Raw genomic sequence first — 24,605 nt, 5'->3', positions numbered from 1 at the left:
TGCCCTGAGTGTAAAAGCCATAAAAATGGGAAAGGCACCCAGTACAATTCCCTTCATCCAAGTGTTGAGTACCTTCCAGTGTCTCCCTGTTTCTGTCTCTCTCCGATGTCTTCAAAGTAGCTGTTATTTAAATTTTATCTAGAGTTGTTGTCTGCGGGTGAGGTTGGTTCAACAGAAGGTAATTCTCCATTATCAGAACTTGAAATCCACAAATACATTTTATAATAATAAATCCATTATTTAAAAAGCAATTTCTTAGTGAAAAGGCCAGCTTGTTCATTCCCCACTTAATTTTCTTTTTTTAAAAAAGAAAGGGGACTTCCCTGGCAGTCCAGTGCGGTGGAAGTCTCTGCGCTTCCACTGTAAGGGGTGCGGGTTTGATCCGTGGTCAGGGAACAAAGATCTTGCATGCCATGCAGTACGGCCAAAGAAATAAAAATAAAAAATAAATTGAAAAAACAAAAAAGGAAGATAACATTTAGAATAGAATATTTTATTATCAGTATGTTCAGTAGCATTAAAAATAAAATAGACACTGTCTTTAACTCTCTGGAGTCTACTATGCCTCAAGGAAATGTCCACTTATCAAATTAAGAACCAGAGAATCAGAATTATGACTCTTTATGTAGAGACAAGAATGTGGTGGCTAGAGTGAAAGACAGCACAGTACTATAAAATGACGTAGCAAGGGATAACCAAATCATAGAAAGTACATTTCAAGCTTTGATGTGCAGTTCAACCTGCCTGTGGCACCTCCCTCCCTCTGACCCTAAGGATCCAGAGTTGAGAAGAGCAATCTAGGAGACAGGCTCCCACTCTGGCCTGAGACCTGGGGCCAAGGAAGCTTTCCTGGTTCCTTATTTTCTCATCTGTATAATGAGCTCAGAGGTCCCTTGGAGCTTTCAAGTTCTAATTCTGAGAGAGACTGGAAATATACCTAAAGGAAAAGGTTTTTTTTTTAATTTAGTTTTGGCTGCGTTGGGTCTTCGTTGCTGCACACGGGCTTTTCTCTAGTTGCCGCGAGCTGGGGCCACTCTTCGTTGCCGAGCGCGGGCTTCTCATTGCGGTGGCTTCTCTTGTTGCGGAGCACGGGCTTCTCATTGCGGTGGCTTCTCTTGTTGCGGAGCACGGGCTCTAGGCGCGTGGCCACAGTAGTTGTGGCTCACGGGCTCTAGAGTGCAGGCTCAGTAGTTGTGGTGCTCGGGCTTAGTTGCTCCACGGCATGTGGGATCTTCCCGGACCAGGGCTCGAACCTGTGCCCCCTGCATTGGCAGACGGATTCTTAACCACTACGCCACCAGGGAGACCTGAAAAGTTTACCTGAAAAGTCTTTTTTTTTTTTACCGGGATGGTGGTACTCTTTGTTTACATTTAAAAATTTTTTTTAAATTTTATCCCTAAATTGGCATTTGGTAAGTAAAAGTAAATGAATAAAAATCTTGAAGGCAAGAATTAGAGGCCAAAAATAGAGATGAGCCTTCTTCAGAGACATTACTTTGGCACCATCTGCTGGATAGTGTTTAAAAGCGTTCCTGTACATAAACTTGCCTGGAGCTTCTTCTTATTTCCCAAATGATTTAAAGGAAATACTGTCAAAATTATTTACATCTGAATTCAGTACCATACCAGCTTATGTTAGTGGGAATTTAGCTGTCAATCCACTATCACTGAAGGGGCACAGGACATACCTTGGGTAACTTCATAGTTTTTAAATTTAGTTGCTGATTCTTTTATTCAGTATTAATGTATGTCCACCATGTGCCAAAAAGTGGTGTCACATGATTTTGGCAGAGACGACTGTTGCTCATGGAATACCACAACTCTTCCACATTTCCCAGGAGTGCACTCTTCCCTTGAAGGTCAGGTGAAAGGGAAATGCGCCCTTGTGCTTTGGAGCACCAAAACTTCCGTGTGCTTCCTTCATCCCACATTTCTCTGCCAGAGAGACTCAGAACCTGTATTAGTTTTCTATGGCTGCTGTAACAAGTTATCACAAACTGGTGTCAGAAACAATTCAAACTTATTATCTTACAGTTCTGGAGGTCAGAAGTCCAATATGAGTCTCCCTGAGCTAAAATTAAGGCGTGAGCAGGGCTGAGCTCCTTCTGGAGGTCCCAGGGAAGAATCTGTTTCCTTGAGTTTTCCAGCTCCTCGAGGACACCTGCATCCCTTAGCTCATGGCCCCTTCCTCCATCTTCAAAGCCAGTCATGGTGGCTCAAGGGCTTTTCATAATGCATCTCTCTGACTCATGTCCTGTAGTCACATCTCTGAGTCAGTTGGGAAACAATCTTTTTTTTTTTAATTGGAGTATAATTGATTTACAATGTTGTGTTAGTTTCTGCTGTACAATGAAGTGAATCAGCTATATGTATACCTATATCCCCTCCCTTTTGGACCTCCCTCCCACCCATCTAGGTTGTCACAGAGCACCGAGCTAAGCTTCCTGTGCTTTATAGCATGTTCCCACTAGCTAGCTATTTTATGCATGGTACATATATACAATGGAATATTACTCAGCCATAAAAAGGAATGCAATTGGGTCATTTGTAGAGATGTGGATGGACCTAGAGTCTGTCATACAGAGTGAAGTAAGCCAGAAAGAGAAAAACAAATATCGTATATTAACACATATATGTGGAACCTAGAAAAATGGTACAGATGAACCTATTTGCAGGGCAGGAATAGAAAGGGACACATAGAGAACGGATATGTGGACACAGGGAAGGGAGGGGAAGGTGGGGCGAACTGGGAGATTAGGATTGACATATATACACTACCATGGGTAACTTCATTTTAATGCACGTAAAGAAACCTTAGAATGTGTTTGAATTTCGTATGGAGTTTGTTTCAACTCAGTCTCAGTAGCATCTACCACAATCACCGTTGCTTTTTTTTTTAACTGTTGCATTTTTTTTTTATACTAACCTTATCTGTCTTGGGAAGGCCTGTACACCAGGCACTTTATTTTATTTTATTTATTTATTTATTTTTGGCTGCGTTGGAACTTTGTTGCTGCACATGGGCTTTCTCTAGCTGTGGTGAGCGGGGCTACTCTTCGTGCATGGGCTTCTCACTGTGGTGGCTTCTCTTGTTGTGGAGCACGGTCTGTAGGCACACGGGCTTCAGTAGTTGTGGCACGTGCACTTAGTAGTTGTGGCTTGCGGGCTCTAGAACGCAGGCTCAGTAGTTGTGGCGCACGGGCTTAGTTGCTCCGTGGCATGTGGTATCTTCCCGGACCAGGGCTCGAACCTGCGTCCCCTGCATTGGCAGGCGGATTCTTAACCACTGCGCCACCAGGGAAGTCCGCACCAGGCACTTTAGATACAATATCTTAATCCTCTAACAAGCAATCACATGTTTGTTAAATGAAATTTCCCTTCTCCCCAGGACTTTGAGGACAACCCTTCAAGGACACTTCTCGCCCATAGCTGGTATTGTACCAGTTTTGTCAGGGTGACCTTGGGTAAGTTATTTAACCGCCCTGTCTCAGTTTCTTATCTATAACGTGGCTATACCTCCCTCATTGTCTACTATGAGACCACAATGGTTAGCAAAGCCTGGCACTCTCCAGCACTCCCAACACTCCCTGAACTGTCATCACGGTCATGACAACAGACCCTACTTTTCCTCTGGGACTACCCATCCTGCCCACCCCCCAAGGCTGGGAGAATTCCCATGAAGAAAATTCTCCACGTCCCATCTACCTGGGGCCAGACGGGTTTTACTGATTAATGGACTCAGCTGTGATCTGAGAACACATTTGTTTCTAAAGTTTCTGATATCATACAGCCTAGTTATGGCCCTTTAACATGTTTATTTCTCAATATGTTGACCTTAGAAAATTGGAAAAACATAGGTTTGGAAGTCTCCCCTAGGCCAGTGACCCCAAATAACCTGCGGCAGAAGCCTTGGTTGTCCACCAAAATCCTTACTCTCCTTTCACAGTTCAAATAGCAGGCAGGGATACGGCCCGTGCCATTTCCCAGTCCAGCTGGCAGTTCGGTGTGGCCACGTGACTGAGTTTTGCTAATGGAATAGGCTAAGAAGTGATGGGCACCACTTCCAGGTCTAGCCCTGCAAAATCCCCAGGCTGGAGCCACTCTCCCCTTCTGCTGGCTAGATGCAGATGACAGGCCCCAGGAGACGGTGGGCCCACAGGATGAAAATAAACCTTGGGCCCCTGAGGGACATGTGATTGCTTGTTAGAGGATTAAGATACCGTATCTAAAGTGCCTGGCGCAGACTTCCCTGGTGGCGCAGTGGTTAAGAATCCACCTGCCAAGGCAGGGGACACAGGTTCGAGTCCTGGTCCGGGAAGATTCCACATGCCCTGCTCACCTCTACACCTATCCTAGCACAGTTACAAGGTCAAGAAATAAACTTCTTTGTCTTAATCTACTGAAATATGATTGAATTATTATTTATTATTAATTACAGCCTAGCTGAACCTGAACATTCATCCTGAGTGCCACTGTGATGTGTTTTCACTCAGTTCTTTCCCTACTTTGTGTTTACATAGATGAGTTCACATATGTGACTTTGTATTATATTTCTTACAAGTACGTTTCTACGTTATCATATATTCTTCATAATTTAATGGTTGCAGAGTATTCCATAAAGTAGCTGGTAAACCGTAACTCACTTAACCATTCTACTGTTGATATTTAGTTTGCTTCTTGTTTTTTCTCTACTTTAAATAATGCTATAATAAACATTTTTGTGCAGAAGTCTGATTCTATATTTTGAATCATTTTTAAAAACGTCACCAGAACTGGTATTATTCAAAGGTTATGAACTGGTATTATTCAAAGGTTATGAAAAGGTTGAACTTCTTTTCACAAAGACTGAATTAGTTACACTACCATCACTAATGATGTGCTCATTCCATCAGACATTAAAAGCGAAAGAAGTTTTACAAATACTTAAGAGCATAAACATATCAACTTGATTTTTTAAAATTTCCCCTTTTATTTTGCATTTCTTTGATCACTACTGAGATTGAACACTTCTTCATGTTTGTTAATTAGTGGTACCTCGTCTTTCGAGAATTTTGTTTATGTCCTGCCATCTATTGGAGTCTACATTTCCTGTAGATTTAAGTAATCTTAGCACTCATAAATCCTATCAAGAATGGATGATACTTCCCCGGTGGCGCAGTGGTTAAGAATCCACCTGCCAATGCAGGGGACACGGGTTCGAGCCCCGGTCCGGGAAGATCCCACATGCCATGGAGCAACTAAGCCCGTACGCCACAACTACTGAGCCTGTGCTCTAGAGCCCGCGAGCCACAACTACTGAGCCCATGCGCTACAACTACTGAAGCCCGCGCACCTAGAGCCCGTGCTCCGCAATGAGAGAAGCCACCACAATGAGAAGCCTGTGCATCGCAACAAAGAGTAGCCCCCGCTCGCCGCAACTAGAGAAAGCCTGTGCGCAGCAATGAAAACCCAACACTGCCAAAAATAAAAAAAAAAAGAATGATCATCCAAAATTTCAGAAAGCATTTTATTGTCAGAACAAATGTTAAGGCACAAAAATACATCAGTTTTTTCAAACAAAAATCTTTGAAATAGTTTTGTCCTACATTCAGAGCAGCTTCTTCCAAATAATACAATAATTTAACCTTTTAAATAAAAATATATAACTTCTTAAGCCCCTTTCTTCCCAAATACATGTTTTCCTAGTTCTAAAGAAGTTTCTTATTGAGCTCCTGTGTTATAATGTACATTTCCTTAAATCTAGTTTTGTCACTTATATACATTCGCTATGTAATTTAGTACTTTAACCAACATGTTAAACTTCTTTCTTATAAGGCATGGTGTTTTGTATTGCTTATCACATGCTGTTGATCATACAAAGACACAAGTACCAAAACTAGGGACTTATAAATCTAGCATAATACGCCTCATAAACCAGTCCTGTATGGCCTAGTGCAATAGACTCAAATCCCTTTTGAAAAAAGGATATAAAAATCGTTTTATACTTTCATGTACATGTATATCTTTTATACTTTCAGTCTTCACATTACAGTAGTGCAAATACAATATACTGCCGTAGAGGGGGAAAGTCAGTACTCTCTACAGGATATGTGAAAGATTTTAAATATTATTTTCTTTACAGGAAAAGTAAAAAGTATGGGAGCATCATCTCTTGGGCTTAAAAAATTCCCATATTCATCTATTTTTCCTTATTTTTTGAAATAAACTAACTTAAAGCTCCACTAAAGCAGATACTAATACTAATCTAACTCAAATCATGAAAATTCCCTTTTAAGCAGATTTCATACTTCACATAAACCTAACATGAACTGCATAATAAAAACACTTAAGCATTTTGCCTAGGAACACATAAAACTGGACTCTTATTCTCAGATCCCTGCATTAACAGGGAAACCCATCCTGATGGCATCCTAAGAATAAAATGATGTGACAGCCTCAAAGACCCTGATGCCCAGTTTCTGGAAACTTTGTGCAGAAGCGGGGATGACGAGCTGTACAGTGGCTCTGAGTGTGACTTCTCCCTGGGGTCCTTCATCAGAACTACGGCTACAGCCCCAGGGAGCCCCTCCTGTGCACACGAGGGGGCCGAGAAGGCCCTCTGTAGGAACACTCGCTTCAGCTCACGAGTCACCAACAAACACAACTGCCACTGAAGGTGACAGACACGGTATACGCCGCCCCTTGAAAAACATTTCTGATGAGGTTATCAGGAGAAAATACTGCTTTCTGTGATTTGGAGAAAAGTCTGCATTTCGCTGTGCACCTGAGCCATACCGGCAGCATCATTTTTCTTGCCAGCTGCAGACAGAAGTGTTTTTATAAACACTATCAAGGTTATGTGAGAAGCATTTTCCCTTATTACTACACAGTTACCATCAACTCCCCACTCGCACTCCACGACATCTGCAGCTGGAAACCCAGGATTCTACATTTCAAAATTCAACAACAGCCCTATGAGTTGGGGATCAACCTGCTTCAAAATCTGGGGACTGGCGTTAGACACAAATGTTAGGAACAAGAAGGCACTGGTCAGCTCTGAAACAACTGGGCTGAGGGTAAAATACACCAAAACCAGAAGGACGTAAATGCTGGGAAAGATGGTAGGTGGGAGCCCATTATTGTGGCAGAAACGGAAATAAGGAAGGGAACCCACACTGTTAGATGTTCTTTTCTTGGGAAGGATGTCCCAAACCTTTCTCAGTACAACACAGTCAATAGTTACTACTGCAAATAAATTTGAAAGTATCTTTCAAGAGGCATTACTACTAGAAAGTTTTTTTTTTTTTTTAAAGAAGATGTTGTGGGTAGGAGTTTATTAATTAATTTATTTATTTTTGCTGTGTTGCGTCTTCGTTTCTGTGCGAGGGCTTTCTCTAGTTGTGGCAAGCGGGGGCCACTCTTCATCGCGGTGCGCAGGCCTCTCACTATCGCGGCCTCTCTTGTTGCGGAGCACAGGCTCCAGACGCGCAGGCTCAGTAGTTGTGGCTCACGGGCCTAGTTGCTCCGCGGCACGTGGGATCCTCCTGGACCAGGGCTCGAACCCATGTCACCTGCATTAGCAGGCAGACTCTCAACGACTGCGTCACCAGGGAAGCCCTAGAAAACTTTTTTACTAACTCCTATGAAATGAGAAAATGAGAAGCCAATTCATAACGCAGGCTTTTGAAAGAAATCATTTTGTTTTGTGGCTTCACAATGAAAAAAATCAATGAAAGGTTATGATTTAAGTGCTTGTACTGGTTAAGAATTTAATGCTTAATCAAAAACTCTGGTGGCTTCCCTGGCGGCGCAGTGGTTGGGAGTCCGCCTGCTGATGCAGGGGATGCGGGTTCGCACCCCGGTCCGGGAGGATCCCACATGCCGCGGAGAGGCTGGGCCGTGAGCCATGGCCATTGGGCCTGCGCGTCCGGAGCCTGTGCTCCGCGGTGGGAGGGGCCGTGTACCGCAAAAAAAACCTCTGAAGTCATCCTCAACTCACAAGGTTAGAACTCCTTCAAAGAAAGACATATAGGATTCTAACTTTAATTCCTATTCTAAATGTTCACTAGGCTGTATCTTTGGTCAGGAGAGCAGCAAAACATTCACCATTTTCATCATACTATATTCAACGGCTTTTCAAGTTTAGAACGTTCTGCATTAAAAAAAATTTTTTTTTAAATTTCAAATTACACATTACATATATAATGTAACAAAATAATGTATAAAACATGGTTTAAGGTTAAAAAATTAGTTACAAGATTAATAGTGATGTACTATGCAGTTAAATATATAGTTTTTTATGAAACCAAATATGCTAGGATTACATAGAAGGTTCTAGTTTCCTCAAGGTTCACTGGTATGAGCCTCCCAGCTCGCCAGGGAGGAAGTGCTCTGGTGGAGCCCTGTGGCCAGGGGACCCCACCTGCCCCAGGCATTCAGCAGCAGCACACAGATATCTGGCCTGAGGGAGGGGACAGCGGCAGAGCAGATCTTTGGAAGTAACCTCTCTCCATGTACTGTGCTCCCCTGAGCTCAGACAGAAAAGACCAATGCTATGATTTGATGTGTGTGGTGATAATTACACACAAGGGCTTTGTGCAGATGTGCATACACACACACACACACAGAGCAAACCTAACCATATAAACATCCTTATGTTCCAACGTTAACCAAGTTCTACTTCTTATCAAATTGCTTCAGCATGAAAATCAAAGAGAATTATTATTGCATCTAGTAACTATAAACCCAAGAGGTGGAGACACTGCTTCACCACACCTCAGAAGAATCGCATCACCTGAATCAAACAAAGGTCAGTGGAAGAACAGTAGGAGTGTTGATGTAAAAAAGTTGTCTTAGGGCTTTCCTGGTGGCGCAGCGGTTGAGAGTCCACTTGCCGATGCAGGGGACACGGGTTCGTGCCCCGGTCCGGGAAGATCCCACATGCCGCGGAGCAGCTGAGCCCGTGAGCCATGGCCGCTGAGCCTGCGCGTCCGGAGCCTGTGCTCCGCAACGGGAGAGGCCACAGCGGTGAGAGGCCCGCGTACCGCAAAAAAAAAAAAAAAAAAAGGTGTTTTAAATTGTCATATTTCCCAGGAAAAAAAAAAGAGAACCCAAACCCACACGCCTGCCACCCATCAGCTAAGGGCATTTGGGCACCTATCTTTATTATAATACTTCTCTCAGGTCATTGCCAAGTCTAGGCAATTTAATGGACATTAAACTGGCATTCAAGAGTCAGCTTAATAAGGGTTGCAGAACCCTCCCACCAACTGAATTCTTAGTTTTAGTACATAGATTGCCAAGATCATGCAATAAAAACTTATTGTACTGTATCAAAACAGAGTTCTCTTTTAGTCTTGAGGAAGTCCTTCACTGTTATGTAAGCTTCATTTATGTGGGTTCCAATCACATTATTTTTTCTGAAGAGAACATTTTTTCTGCCATTTCAGATCTGGTCATAATTTCCTTAAAAAAAAAAGGGAAGTTATTCATCAAAATGTTGATGCTCCTTCCAGGTCCTAACAGAATTCTCTATAGCGTCTCTACGAAGTAGTCAGGATTTTGTGGGGTACATGCCACGATACACACAGAAATATTAGATATGGAAAATGAAAACCATATAATCCAGACTTCCAGTAATGGAGTGCAATCCATTATCTGTTAAGCTCAGAAAACTGTAACATTTCTAATTCAGAATCACCAGTGTGAGGCAGGGACAGAGCTAAAATGGATTTCTTAGGCATAGAGCTCATCTAGGGATTTGCCTGACTCTACTACTTTAGGTATTTTTGAAATTACAAATCAATTATTTATCAAATGAATACTACAAATGCCCTTTTAAAAGTAATTCCAGGGTATATCTTTCCATAGAGTTACAAATCCTGGAGTTCAATGGTTTTGTAGCAAGGTGCGTATACACGACAGCCTCCTCAAAACTTCCCATCCCACTCTGGCCAAATCCCCGCGCTGATGCCAGTCTTCTCCCTGACCTTTCAATGAACAGAGCTGTAGCTTCTCTCATATTCTACAGCCACCACGTAAATTACTCCTTAGCTACCACTCACTTCCCGCTCCTCTTCCTCTGGATAAACTAGTGGTCCCCACGTCCATCCTTTAATCCTTGCACTTCAGACGTCTTCCTGTCCTGGGCCACCCTGCAGTGTCCAGATGATCTATAACTAATTTTTGCCCCCCAAAAACCTTCCTAAATCCACATCATCTATTCACATTTCCTACCTAGTAAATGTAACTCAGTTAGAAACTTTATTTAATACCCCAGGAAAATATCTACAAACATAAGAGATTGATTTAGACAAACCGCCACCTTGAAGTCTTCTAAACTCTTACATCTTAAGATGTTAGAAAATCATAGACGCAAAACCTCATAGGAGGATTCTTCCCTCCTTTCACACCAATAAGTATTTATCTTGCTCCTGTTTTAAATGAGGATCCAGTTCCTTAAAACTTTACCCACAACTCAACGCAGTCTTTCAATCCGCTCAATTTGTAATCATTTTCAAAAGTAACTTTCAGAGCTTCTTTTGAAATACATTTCTACCTTGTGAAATAACAGCTCCAAGACATAAGCAAAAATATATTTTACCTCATCTGAATCCACTAATACTGGAAGAACTCTGAAATAAAAGAAAAAAAAAGTTGACAATATTATTCAAAGGCAGTGTATCTACAAAGCTGAATATAGCATATCCTGTGATCCACCAAGTCTCACTACTGGAAGACAAGTCAACAGAAGTGAATACCTAGTGCTGCCAACAGACACGGAGAAGAATATTCATAGCAGTGTTGTTCTTAACAGGCCCCAAATAGGTAAACTGGAATACTATACAGCCCCCCAAAGAGGTATAAACTATTGAGGGATCAAATTTTAAAAACTGACACAAGTCATCTACAGTTACAGACATCAGCACAGCAGTAGCTTTGGGGTCATGATTTGGGAGGAAAACAAGAAGATGGTTTTTAGGGTATTAGTGATGTTCCAGTTTTTTTTTTTTTTTTGCCGTATGCGGGCCTCTCACTGTCGTGGCCTCTCCCGTTGCGGAGCACAGGCTCTGGACGCGCAGGCTCAGCGGCCACGGCTCATGGACCCAGCCGCTCCGCGGCATGTGGGATCCTCCCAGACCGGGGCACGAACCCGTGTCCCCTGCATCGGCAGGCGGACTCTCAACCACTGCACCACCAGGGAAGCCCATGTTCCAGTTTTTGATCTGGGTATCTGGGTGCAGGTTACATGAGTATGCTTATATTAAAAATTTACTGAGCTATATACTTATTTAGAATTTGTGCACTTTCCAGAATGGGTGCTATACTTCAAAACTTTCAGTTAAAAAATTAGCTGACATATGAAAATAATTATAACTTCAAAATGGAAACAACAACAAAAATCAGCAATTCTAGAGGCTAGTATGTTGGAAGAACATCAAGGACTAAACCATGATGAATGAATAATTCCAAACACAGTGGGCATCCAATTATATCTTTGTTTTTTAAGCCCCTGGTTATTTTTTACTTTGAATAGTTGGACAAATACCTTGACTAGTGATGTGCTATCTAATTTGAAAACCCACATGTCATGTACTTTTGTGAGAACTTAAGAGGGATGAATAGGCTTGACTGTAGTCATCATTTCACTACGTACATATATATCAAATTATCATGTTGTACATCTTAAATAAACACAAATTTAATTAAAAGATATACCTATTTTTAAAAAGATGGATGAGTAAACATATTATGAAAGGTGGTATTTATGGTATCAAGTATTTGTTTAATCCTATGTCATTGTTACCATTGACTGGACATAAACCAGTGAAGGATACTGAAGAGAGAAAAAGTTATGCAACAGAACCTTTGCTCGGGAAAGATTATATGGATAAAAAGACAAATGTAGAGCTTCGATGTGCAATGGAGCACTGAGAGGGAGAGCCCAAAGGGTCTGCATGCCAAGGTCACAACATGAAAGTCACATCAACGCACAGTCCAGAGGATGCTACTAAGAGTGCAACCCATGGTGGAGACAGAAGAAAGAGAAGTCGGGGCCTCACCAGATGTGAGGAAGGAGCCAACTTATATGGCTTGGAATAATATTAAGGGAAATCCAGACTGCTTTAGGGAAAGATGATCCAGAACCTTGGGAGCCCAGAAGACAGCCCATTGAGTGCTTAGCACCTCGTTTAGAGATAAACACTGCAATCTCCAAAATGGTTCCTTTTGTGAGGTAAATGACTATTTAAAACTTATTAAGATGGACTCAGCGCATTGAAGAGGAAGGAGAACTATGCTAAGCTGGTCTTTTTGGTTTATCAGAGACACAGAAAAGCCATAATGAATACCATACGAATGTCACATAACACATTAGATCATATGGTTATTCATGATCTGTTTAAATTGTCCTATGACTTGCAAAAGTTTTGGTCCACTTCTATTGATGTATAAAGAAGTGTTTACCTGTACATGAAGTCCGGTTTCTAAACTTGCCACGTAAATTGCACATGAATTTTGGGTAGCGTTGTGCTAAACTTCTTGTGTTTAAAGTTTTCAGAATGGACACACAGGTTCCTAAGAACCTAAAATGCTGGAAGCTATCTTGGATTGTACAATTCTACGCATTTCACATAAACGGTTCATGAGAACATAAAAGAAGACATTTTGCTCTTTTATATTCCAGAGGAATTTTTGTAATCAGGCAGACATTCTACTTACAGAAAGAAATTGTAGAGACTAATGAGTCTCTAAGACATAAGGAGAACTGCCCAGGAGCCTTATTGCTTTCCACCAAGAAGTGGTGGCATAGTATGAGGTTACTCTACTTAGGTGATTTCCTTCTAAAGTACTCAGTAGTGAATTTCCAAATCTGGAAGATAACGGTTGCCACCTAATCTGAATCTCTCCACACACCCTTGCTCAAAATTCCATGAAGTCCCTAAGGATTGCAAACAAAACCACACACAACTCACAGTCTTCCGCATAACCAGAACACAGCAAACCTGAAATTATATGTAAACAGAGAAATAAATGCCAATACCAACAAAGTCCCTGCTGTCACTGCAAGCTCATGGGTACTGAGAGTGGGGAAAGAGAGGTTTGAGAGACTCTGTGAAAAGTAGAGGGGAAGGAGAATTTAGACAAAGTATAGACAAACCTCTTCAAGAAAAATCAACACTAAGTTCCAAAATACTGACTGAAGGCCAGTGACTTGGTAGTTCACAGTATCTGCTACAGGGAAGGGGCTTAAATTGAGTGGAACCAAAAGTAGCAGTCTTGAACAATTATGGTTTTCAGGGGAGAATCAGATACATGGAGGAGTGGTACCCTCAGAGCTATGGCAGCACCATGAGTAAAAAGAAGGAAGTAGAAGGGGAAGATTAAAGATCTTGTAGAAATAAAAGAAAAATAAGACACCACCAACCTCCCTCTCTCCATACCTCCATCCCATCAACATTTTCCATAAATAAAACTATAATTTATGCAACTGATGGAAGAAAGCACTCAGACTAGGAACTCTCACTACCAAATGCCTAGGAATAGGAAAAACAAACAAAACCAATTCCATATAATGGTGCAGGAAGAAAAAAAGAAGGAAAATGAAAATCAAAGTGTTTTACGGTAGAAGAAAGCTACAGCTATAACACAACACTCCAAATTAGATGAAATAAGTTAAAAAGAATATTTGGTGATATTAAAAACTATAATAAGAAATTTTAAAACCAAGAGCAAAAATGGATAAAAACAAAAGAGGAAGAAATTCAAAGAGTCCATTAAACTCTGGGAAAAAAAAAAGACAAAATCATCCCAGCAATGAAGAAAAAAATTACAAGGCACCCAAGGCAGAACAAATTTAAATAAAAATTTAATATGTGGCAAGAAAACTACTAAGAAAACGAAAATGATATAAAGAAAGAAGTAAAAAGGATTACAGAGAAACTAGTAAAAAAAAAAAGGAAGACAGCAGGTAAAGGTGGAAAGAAATCAGATGATTCCTCCCACAGAAACATTTATAAAACCTGGACAAAAATATTAAAAATAAGTAGTTAAAGGCACTGGAAAATGACCAAAGGGAGTGGGGATATGAATCCAAGTAGCTCAACAAATTCCAACAATACTCAAAAAGGAAACCACACCTAGGCACATCATACACACACTGTGGAAAGCCAAACGTAAAGAAAAAAATCTGAAAAGTGGCAAAAAAATGACACAGTACACACATGAGGACAATACAACTAAAAACTGACTTCTCTTCAAAACAATAGAAACCAGAAGATATTGGAGGGATGTGTTGGAAGAGCTCAAACAAAAGTCAATCAAGATTTTTATATCCAGCAAAACCATCCTTTGAACAGGAGGGCAAACAAATACACTTCACATAAATAATATTGAAAGAATTAGTTTCTAGCAGACCCATACTGTAAGAAACACTAAAGAAAGACCTACAGGAGAAGGTGATAACTCAGATATACAGGAAGGAAAAAAGAAATCATAAAGGCATGTGAAGGATATTTATACACCTATTTTCCTTTTATGACTATTAAAAGAAAAAAAGTATAATAGTGTACTATTAGTTTCATAACGTAAAGGCAGTTCTTACCTCATATGAATCTGATATGTGTGAATTTCAGTTACCACAGTTTAATTAAACAACACCAGTCCCTCAACAAGATAGTTCAAATTTCAGTTACTCAAAAGCACAATGAGATACCACTTCACAGCCACTAAGAGATCTAAAATCAAAAAGGTGAACAATTACAAGTGCTGACAAGGATGTGGAGAAATCGGAACCCTCATACATTACTGATAGGATTATAAAATGGTTCGGCTCTGGGAAAACTGCTTGGCACTTCCTCAAGATGTTCAACATACAGTTACCGTACGATCTAGCAATTCTACTTCTAGGTATATACCCAAGAGAAAAGAAAAACCCAAGAGAAGGAGACAGTCCTGAAGGCAGCCAAAAACAAAACAGAACAAAACCCAGGTAACATATGAAGGAACAGAGAAGAAGTACAGCAGACTTCTTTCTAAAACTATGACAGCTGGAGAACATTCAAGTGACAATCTTTGAAGTGCTGAAAGAAAAAACAGTCAACTAGGAATTCTATAACCCGCAAAAACAGCTTCCCAAACAGCCAAAACAAAGCCTTTTTCAGACAAATAAAACCTGACAGACTTATTACCAACATACTTGCATGACCAGAAACATAAAAGAAATTCTTCAGGCAAATGTGACATCATACTAGACAGAAACTATCTAAAAAGGAAGTAGATGGGGGCAGAGAAAGGAACAAACAACATGTGAAAACATCGTATTTGGCTATCCTGTTGTCTACTGTGGAAACAGCTATCTGGAATTTGTGTGTCATAAAGGACACTGATAAAGAAGAACCTGAATAGCTCCAAGTTCCAAGCTTCCTCTGCACTCTAGTTTTCCTATGCTCATGTTTTTCCTCCAAAAGCTTCCCCACCGTACATGGTATCGTGGTTACATGTGTTTAAAAAAAAAAAAAGTTTGAATTCTTCCATATTATAAAGTTAAAACAAAATGATTCTGATCCTGATAAACTTATATAAGAAAATGTTGGAGTTGGTTATAGGGCAGGAGTATTAATAGAGTTGTTGTACAGTGAAAAAGGAAGGAGAAAGACAGACCAAGGCAGGGCTGTGTTTTCTCTGCATTTCGATACGAAGTTAATCAGTCATATACTAGCGATAGGGGCCTATAAAAACATACAGCGTTGAGAGTTTTGAAAAGCACATAACGAAGCATGAAAATTATCCCTTTATACTACAGCCTAAATTTTAGATTCAAACTTTAGCAGAGGATATTTACACATCTGTGAATGAAGAGGGAATGTTTTCCTCCACCCACTTCAAATCTTCATCCTGCAGAAATAAATATTTACATATTAGCTTTTGCTTAATAATGCCTGAAAGCAGAATTTTTAAATAGAATGTATATATAATTTAAGCATTTAAATTCAAATGCATGGCATTCTTTTAATTTCTACATAGCCTAAGAAGTTGACACTTATGCCACACGAAAATTATGCCAGTATTTTCTTAAACAGTCAAACGAACACTTGGATTTTGGATTTTTGTACTTCTCTGGTTTTGGTTAGATGCACAGGTGTTATTTTTTTGTCTTGAAACACCACAGTAAAAATACGAAGAGTTGACTTATAAGATAGAAAACAGCATGAATATTGACTTGTATTAATTTCTTGCTTCCAGCATTCAGTATGCCTCCTAATCTGTTCACTTTATGAGTTTATAATTTTTCAGCAGAAAAAGGTGATGGTACAGATATTCTAACCTTACAAAAGCCTATTTATTTCAGTCACTTGTGTTTAGTGCTCATGTTTCTGTAGGAGAAAAGAAAAGCAGGTCAATTGGGGTATCTAAATTTTTTTTTCAACAGAAACTTGCTTACAGTTATCTCACTGGGAGTAAGAAAAATAAAAGGTATGTTGAATATTTTGGTTTATAATGTAAAATAAATCAAAATGGCTACATGGAATCCTCTGGTTCTAGCATTAATTATATCTTGCTTACTTACAGAGAGAGAGAAAGCAACTGAGCCAGTACTAATAGGCACCCCAATTCTCTGAGTGAATCTTGGGTAGAAATGAGTCAATCAAGGAGAGACAAGGTCCCCGAGTTCTGATCAAGAGCTGACTACACGGGACTTCCCTGGTGGCACAGTGGTTGACAGCCCGCCTGCCAATGCAGGGGACACGGGTTCGAGCCCTGGTCTGGGAAGATCCCACATGCCGCAGATCAACTAAGCCCGTGAGCCACAACTACAGAGCCTGTGCTCTAGGGCCCATGAGCCACAACTACTGAGCCCACGTGCCACAACTACTGAAGCCCACATGCCTAGAGTCCATGCTCTGCAACAAGAGAAGTCACTGCAATGAGAAGCCCGTGCACCACAATGAAGAGTAGCCCCCGCTCACCACAACTAGAGAAAGCCCGCGCGCAGCAACGAAGACCCAACGCAGCCCAAAATAATTAAATTAATTAAAAAATAAAATAAAATAATTATCTAAAAAAAATAAGAGCTGGGCTTCCCGGTGGCACAGTGGTTGAGAGTCTGCCTGCCGATGCAGGGGACACGGGTTCGTGCCCCGGTCCGGGAAGATCCCACATGCCGCGGAGTGGCTAGGCCGGTGAGCCATGGCCGCTGAGCCTGCGCGTCCGGAGCCTGTGCTCCGCAACGGGAGAGGCCACAACAGTGAGAGGCCTGCGTACCGCAAAAAACAAAAAAACCCAAAAAAAAACCCAAAAAATAAGAGCTGACTACACAGTTTAGAGAAATGAAAACATTTTCCCTTGCTATATGTACAAATACTGAGCTTTAAAATAAACTGAAACATATCCCTAAAATAAGAGGAAAATCTCTTAGCAAGCTGAAACTTGAATAGTTCTAACACCAGATAATTAAAACTGTGGAACTTTTTAAAGTTTAGTTAAATTACCATAAAACTACTCAAAGAACACATTTTAAAGAATTATTAGTTACCAAAAATAAGGATTAGAGAATTTACCAAATCCAACAAATGAAACTGTTTCATACACCATCCATCCTGTCAGAACTTAGGTGCGTACATAAATTTTTACACCTTATTAACCACAACATATGTAACTGTAAGAAAGCCAAATATAAAACTGTATGATAGGCATTTCCATTTTGTTTAATTACTCTCATAATTACCACTTTTATGCATAAATAATATGCATAAAATATTTAAAAACTCATCTCTACCCAATATTTTAACGTTTTATTCAAGTTTACATGGTTTAAAAGTCCCTTTCCAACAGGCAACAAATGTTATCTAAAACAGCTTCAAAAATCACACAAAAGTGCTGAAAAATTACCACAAACTTTCACTATACAAAGCTTCTCAATCTTTAATGTGCATGTGAATCACCTACGGAATTCTGTTAAAAAGCAGATTTAGATTAGGTACATCTGGTGTAGGCCTGAAATTCTGTGTTTCTAACAAGTTCCCAGGTGAGGTTTGTGCCGCTGGTCCAATGACAGCACATGAAAAGTGAGGGTTTACAGCAGTACAGTTGTCAGACTTAACTAGTATCACTACTTAGTAACATTTATTTTCATACAAAAAAAACTAGTAAAAAGTGTTCTCCTGAAGGTCAATGAATGTGACACTCTTATAGAGTTCTAAAGTATTAAAGACTGAGATGCTATTAAATATATACTATACTCACAAAATTATCAGAAGTAGCAGGTTTAGCTGTTCCATTGGAAACCATTTTTGAGACTCTTAATTTTATTCCTTCAGCTGTAATGAGAAACATTATAGAAATTCATAAAATTATAAAATAATATTTTCCTTTGTAGCTTCACATTTAATAACCCTATAAAGAGAGTTAATAGTGGAAGCTTTGGGCTGGGTGCTGGCTTTAATATACCATTTGGGAATGTAGGAGGGACAGAAAAAGTTAAAAACGTCATAACTGTTCACAAAAACAACCAGGTTCTCAAGTTGCTAGCCTGAATTCCAGTTTTAGAGGAGTTTAAATAAACAAGCAAACATACATACATGCACACATTAGGTAGTTTCAGTACATTTTAAAGTTCATGGATTTAAAAATCTACAGGATTTACGATATATTTAAGAATAAAACACACCTTTGGCCATGCTTTCACTTCTCTAATGTATAAATGTATAAATTTTATACACTTCTCTAATGTATACATTTTTGTGTTTATGGTATAAATAAAATAGGGAAGAAAAAGATTTTCCTTGTATTTGACCAAGGCTCTTCTTTACGCCAGCAGGTTTAGCAGAGGAGAGATTAAGAGCATGAGTCCTGAAACTAGATGGCTTCACTTGGAATTCTGGCTCTATCTATGTAACCTCAGGCTAAGCAATCAACTTTCTGTGACTCAACGTCCCTGCCTGTAAAATGGAATAATAATAATGTCTACCTCAGAGAATTCTGATGAGCGTTAAACAAATTAGAGTATATAAGGTACCTGAAACATAATGTCTATGTCCAATAAGTATTCACTTTTGTTACTACAATAATTTGCAAAAAGTGCTTCTCCATAAAGTAGGACAGTTGGTACAATATGATGAGATCAAGTGCATAAGGGGATATAATGAGTGAAAATGAGGTTCCTCAATCTGAAAATGTTTCCATGGGGCGTCTGAAATCTCAACATTTGAGATCCTTCTCTTAAAGGTGTAATACACTGATTTTTTTTAACTGAAGTATAATATACAAAATAAAATACAAACTTTTAAGTGTACAGTCTGAAGAGATTTTTATCAACTCTTGTGTAACTACCATCCCAATCAAGACATTTAACATTTTTATCATCACAGAGGATTCTTTTTTTTCATTTAATATTTTCTTTCTTTCTTTCTTTAGGTCTTAGTTGTGGTATACAAACTCTTAGTTGCGGCATGCATGTGGGATCTAGTTCCCTGACCAGGGATGGAACTCAGTCCCCCTGCATTGGGAGTGCAGAGTCTTAACCACTGTGCCACCAGGGAAGTCCCCACAGGGGGCTCTTTAAATTCCTTTCTGGTCAATCCCAACCCCACCGGAAGCAACTATTGCTTTGATTTACATAATCACCACAGTTTACTCCTGCCTGCTCTAGAACTCCTTATATAAAACCGTAAGGACTCAATATTCATTGGCTTTGACTACTTTCACTCAACATAAAGGTTTTGAGATTTATTCATGTTGTATAGTGGTGATTACTTTTGCTTCCCAAACAGTATTCCATTGTATAAGTATACCACTATTATTTTATCCATTCATCTGTTGACAGACATTTGGGCTATTTCAGTTTGGGACCATGAAGGATCAGGCTGCTATGAAAGTGCACACAGTGTCTTTCTGTGGACATCTGCTTTCATTTTCATTTTTGGATAAATATTTTGGAGTGGAATGGCTGGGCTATATGGTAGGTGTATGTTTAACTTTTTGAGATACTGTCAAACTGCTTTCTTAAAACTTCTTATGACTTCTTCCATAATGTATGAGCGATCCAGCTGTTCTACATCCTCTTCCGCGTTTCATGCTGCCAGTCTTTTAAATTTTAACCATGCTAGTGGATACATGGTAGCATTTCACTCTGGTTTTAATTTGCGTTTCCCTGACGACCAGTATTATCGAGCACCTTTTCATGTGCGTACTGGCCTTTCCTTTGTCTTCTTTGGTGAAGTGTCTATTTAAGTATTCCATTTTTTTTTTTAACAAATTGAGTTATCTTTTATTGATCTGTAGGAATTCTTATATTCTGGATACAAGTTCTTTGTCAGATATATGTATTGAGAAGGTTTCATCCCAGTCTAGGGCTGGCCTTTTCACTTTCTTGTTTCTCTTGATGAACGTAAGTTTTTAACTTTGGTGATGGCTAATTTACCAACCTTTTTATTTTACGGTAACTGCTTTTTGTGTCCTAAGAAACTGCCTAACCCAAGGTCATGAAGATATCTTCCTGTTTTCTGCTAGAAGAGTTATCGTTTAATCTTTTACATCTAGGTCTGTGATCTCTCTTGAATTAATTATAGGTGATATTCACGGCAGGAGTCTAGGTGATTTTCCCATGTGTTTATCTAGTTGTTCCGCACTCTGCTGAAAATACTATCTTTTCCTCATATAAAGCCTTGCTGCCTTTGTCAAAAATCAATTGACAAATGAGGTTTCCAATTTGGAGCTAATTTAAATATTATATCTCTTTTAAAAACAAGAGCTTTAGAGACCTCCTATTACATTGGAATCAATCTGGTGCTAGTAAGAGTACATTCTTTAAAGTGTTATTGCATTGATAAAATAATCTGAAGCAGCAACAACAAAATCCACTGAACAATATGTACAGATTTATTTTTGGACTATTTTTTTGAAGTTGTCTGAAATTTCATTTTATTTTATTTGTTTATGTTTGGGACTCTATTTTCATACACTGATGCATGTATCCTTATGCCAATACCACACTGTCTTGATTAGTATAACTTGAATTTTTCGTCTTGAAATCAGTGTTAAGTCCATTAATTTAATTTTATTTAGATATAACTTCCACACCATAAAATGCACCATTTTGAAGTGTACAATTCAGTGGATTTTAGAACAGTCACAGAATGGTGCAATCATCATCACTGTTCATTTCAGAAGCTTTTCATCACCCCCGCCCCCACCAAAACCTCATACCTATTAGCAGTTACTCCCAACTCACTCCTTCCACCAGCCCCTGGCAGCCACTAATCTATTTTCTATCTCCATGCATTTACCTTTTCTGGACTTTTCATATAAATGGAATCATATAACATACGATCTATTGTAATTGGCTTCTTTCACTTAGTATAGTGTTTTCAAGATCTACGTTGTAACTACAAGAATGTTTAGGTTCTTCCAGATCTTTTGTATTTCCGTACATATTTTAAAATCAGCTTAACCATTTTTTAAAAAATCAGCCAGAATTGCAATTGGGACTGTACTGGATCTACACATCAATTGAGGAAGTGATGGCTTAATAATATTGAGAGTTACAATTCATAAACATTTACTTATTCTATAATTTCTCTTGGCATTGTTTTGTATTCTTCAGTGCAGTTTTCCACATTTTTTTCCATTAAATTTATTCCTAAATATTTTATTTTTTGAAGCTCCTGTAAACAATATCTTAAATTTCATTTTTCAATTACTTCCGGTCATATAAAAAAAATCTAATGTCTGTATTTGGACATATATCCTATGATTCTGTTATATTATTCACTTATTAGTTCTACTGTATTTTTTCTTTTCTATAGACTCCTTAGGATTTTCTACATACTTAACGTTGCTGAGGAATTACCTGGCACTCCAGTGGTTAGGACTCCGTGCTTTCACTGCAGAGGGCGTGGGTTCAATCCCTGGTCGGGGAACTAACCCCACAAGCCGCGCGGCACAGCCGAAACAAAACAAAACCAAACCTTGCTGTTTGTAAATAAAAACAGGTTTCCTTCTTGCTTTCCGCACTTTATGTCTTTTGTATGCTTTGGGTTGGTTTGTGTTTTGCCTTTCTGCACTGGCTAGGAACTGCTGTCTGATACTGAGTCAACGTGGTGAGCAGATATTCATGTACTTTGTTCCCAATCTTGGGAGGAAATTATTCACTACTTCACCATTAAGTATGATTTTAGCTGTAGAGTTTTTTCACACTATTCTGTAATTTGTTTGCTAGGTGGGTTTCTTTTTTAAAAAATCATGAACAGGTGAATTCTGTGATGTGTCTTTCTGCACCTACTGAGATAATTATGTCATTTTTCTTCCTTACTCTTTAGATGAATTACACTGATTGAATTTCAAATGTGGAAACGGCCTTGCAACCCTGGGATAAAGTCCACTTGACAATGATGGTCTTTCATTATTCTTCTAGATTTTATTTACTAAAAATAAAATAAAATAAAATAAGAGTGGTATGTGGGATCTTAGTTCCCTGACCAGGGATCAAACCTGTGCCCCCTGCAGTGGAAGCACAGAGTCTTAACCACTGGACTGCCAGGGAAGTCCGTTTAAATGAATTTTATGTCTCTACTCATGAGTGACACTGGTCTGTAACTTTCTTTTGTCTTTGTCAGATTTTGGTATCTGAGCTGTGCTGGCCTTATAAAACAAGTTGGGAAGTATCTCAACTTGTTGAGATAAGTATCCCTACCTCCTCTATATTCTTTTTTTTTAAACATCTTTATTGGAGTATAATTACTTTACAATGGTGTGTTAGTTTCTGCTTTATAACAAAGTGAATCAGCTATACATATACATATGTCCCCATATCTCTTCCCTCTTGCGTCTCCCTCCCTCCCACCCTCCCTAACCCAGCCCTCTAGGTGGTCACAAACCACCTAGCTGATCTCCCTGTGCTATGCAGCTGCTTCCCACTAGCTATCTATTCTACGTTTGGTAGTGTATATATGTCCATGCCACTCTCTCACTTTGTCCCAGCTTACCCTTCCCCCTCCCCGTATCCTCAAGTCCATTCTCTAGTAGGTCTGTGCCTTATTCCCGTCTTGCCCCTAGGTTCTTCATGACATTTTTTTTTTTTTTTAGATTCCATATATATGTGTTAGCATACAGTATTTGTTTTTCTCTTTCTGACTTACTTCACTCTGTATGACAGACTCTAGGTCCATCTACCTCACTACAAATAACTCAGTTTCGTTTCTTTTTATGGCTGAGTAATATTCCATTGTATATATGTGCCACACCTTCTTTATCCATTCATCTGTCAATGAACACTTAGGTTGCTTCCATGTACTGGCTATTGTAAACAGAGCTGCAATGAACATTTTGGTACATGACTCTTTTTGAATTATGGTTTTCTCAGGGTATATGCCCAGTAGTGGGATTGCAGGGTCGTATGGTAGTTCTAGTTTTAGTTTTTTAAGGAAACTCCATACTGTTCTCCATAGTGGCTGTATCAATTTACATTCCCAACAACAGTGCAACAGGGTTCCCTTTCCTCCACACCCTCTCCAGCATTTATTGTTTGTAGATTTTTTGATCATGGCCATTCTGACTGGTGTGAGATGATATCTCATTGTAGTTTTGATTTGCATTTCTCTAATGATTAGTGATGTTGAGCATCCTTTCATGTGTTTGTTGGCAATGTGAAGAAATGTCTATTTAGGTCTTCTGCCCATTTTTGGATTGGGTTGTTTGTTGTTTTGATATTGAGCTGCATGAGCCGCTTGTAAATTTTGGAGATTAATCCTTTGTCAGTTGCTTCATTTGTAAATCTTTTCTCCCATTCTGTCACCTCCTCTATATGCTAAAGAGTTGCCTAAGATTAGAATATTTCTTCCTTAGGTATTTGAAAGCATTCACTAGTGAAGCCAGCCATCTGGGTCTGGAACTTTATGGGAAGATTTTAAATTTCAAACCCAATTTCTTTAATAAATGTATGGCTATTCCAATTAGTGGCATAGGGTTAGAATTAAGATTAGGGTAGTTTCTTAAGTGTATTTCTCAAGGAATTTGTTCATTTTATCCAAATGTCCAATTTGTTCATAAGAACTTCTTACTTACCCTTTCTTGCTGTAGTAATGTCCGCCCTATCTTTCCAATGTTGGAAATTTGCCTTGCTATATTTTATTTCTGGTTTAGATTACCTAGAGGTTAATCAATTTTTATTAATCTTTTCAAAGAAACTTTCAAAGCAAAACTTTTGGCTTTGCTTATTTTCCCTATTTCCCCCTGTTTTCGATTTCACTGGTGTAGACACAACTTTATTATATCCTTCCTTCTAATTACCCCAAGTTTAATTTGCCATTCTTTTTCTAGCTTCTCAAGATGGAAACATATTATCAATGTTTTCTTGGTAATATAGGCATTTAAAGCTATTAATTTTCCTCTAAGAATTGGTTTAGCTGCATCCTGTAAAATGTGACATGTTATGCTTTTATTATCATTAGCATGAAATATTTTCTAATATTCCTTCAATCCACGAGTTACTTAGAAATTATTGCTTAATTTCTAAACATCTGATTATTTTGTAGATATCTTACAGCTGTGCATCTAATTTAACCATTGTGATCAGAAACATACTCTGTATGATTACAATCCATTGAAATATATGGAGACATTTTTAATGG

The 24,605-nt window shown here is 39.1% G+C and overlaps 1 protein-coding gene across 2 annotated transcripts in view; it reads right to left on the bottom strand.

The window, feature by feature from the left end:
- Positions 1-5,487: 5,487 nt before the first annotated feature.
- Positions 5,488-24,605, bottom strand: part of TMEM87B (transmembrane protein 87B) — a 51,772-nt gene continuing 32,654 nt past the window's right edge. For both annotated transcript variants that reach the window (XM_067704382.1, XM_067704381.1), the window contains 4 exons: positions 18,223-18,296; positions 15,821-15,873; positions 10,583-10,613; positions 5,488-9,444 (listed from right to left, as the gene is read on the bottom strand). In XM_067704382.1, the coding sequence (XP_067560483.1) occupies positions 9,385-9,444; positions 10,583-10,613; positions 15,821-15,873; positions 18,223-18,296 (218 nt within the window). In that variant the 3' untranslated portion in view covers positions 5,488-9,384. The remainder of the gene's footprint in view (positions 9,445-10,582; positions 10,614-15,820; positions 15,874-18,222; positions 18,297-24,605) is intronic.

This window comes from Pseudorca crassidens, chromosome 14, assembly GCF_039906515.1.
Source record: "Pseudorca crassidens isolate mPseCra1 chromosome 14, mPseCra1.hap1, whole genome shotgun sequence".
Lineage (NCBI taxonomy): Eukaryota > Metazoa > Chordata > Mammalia > Artiodactyla > Delphinidae > Pseudorca > Pseudorca crassidens.
The sequence above is the reverse complement of the archived record's forward strand: the minus strand, read 5'-3'. Positions and strand labels throughout refer to the sequence as shown.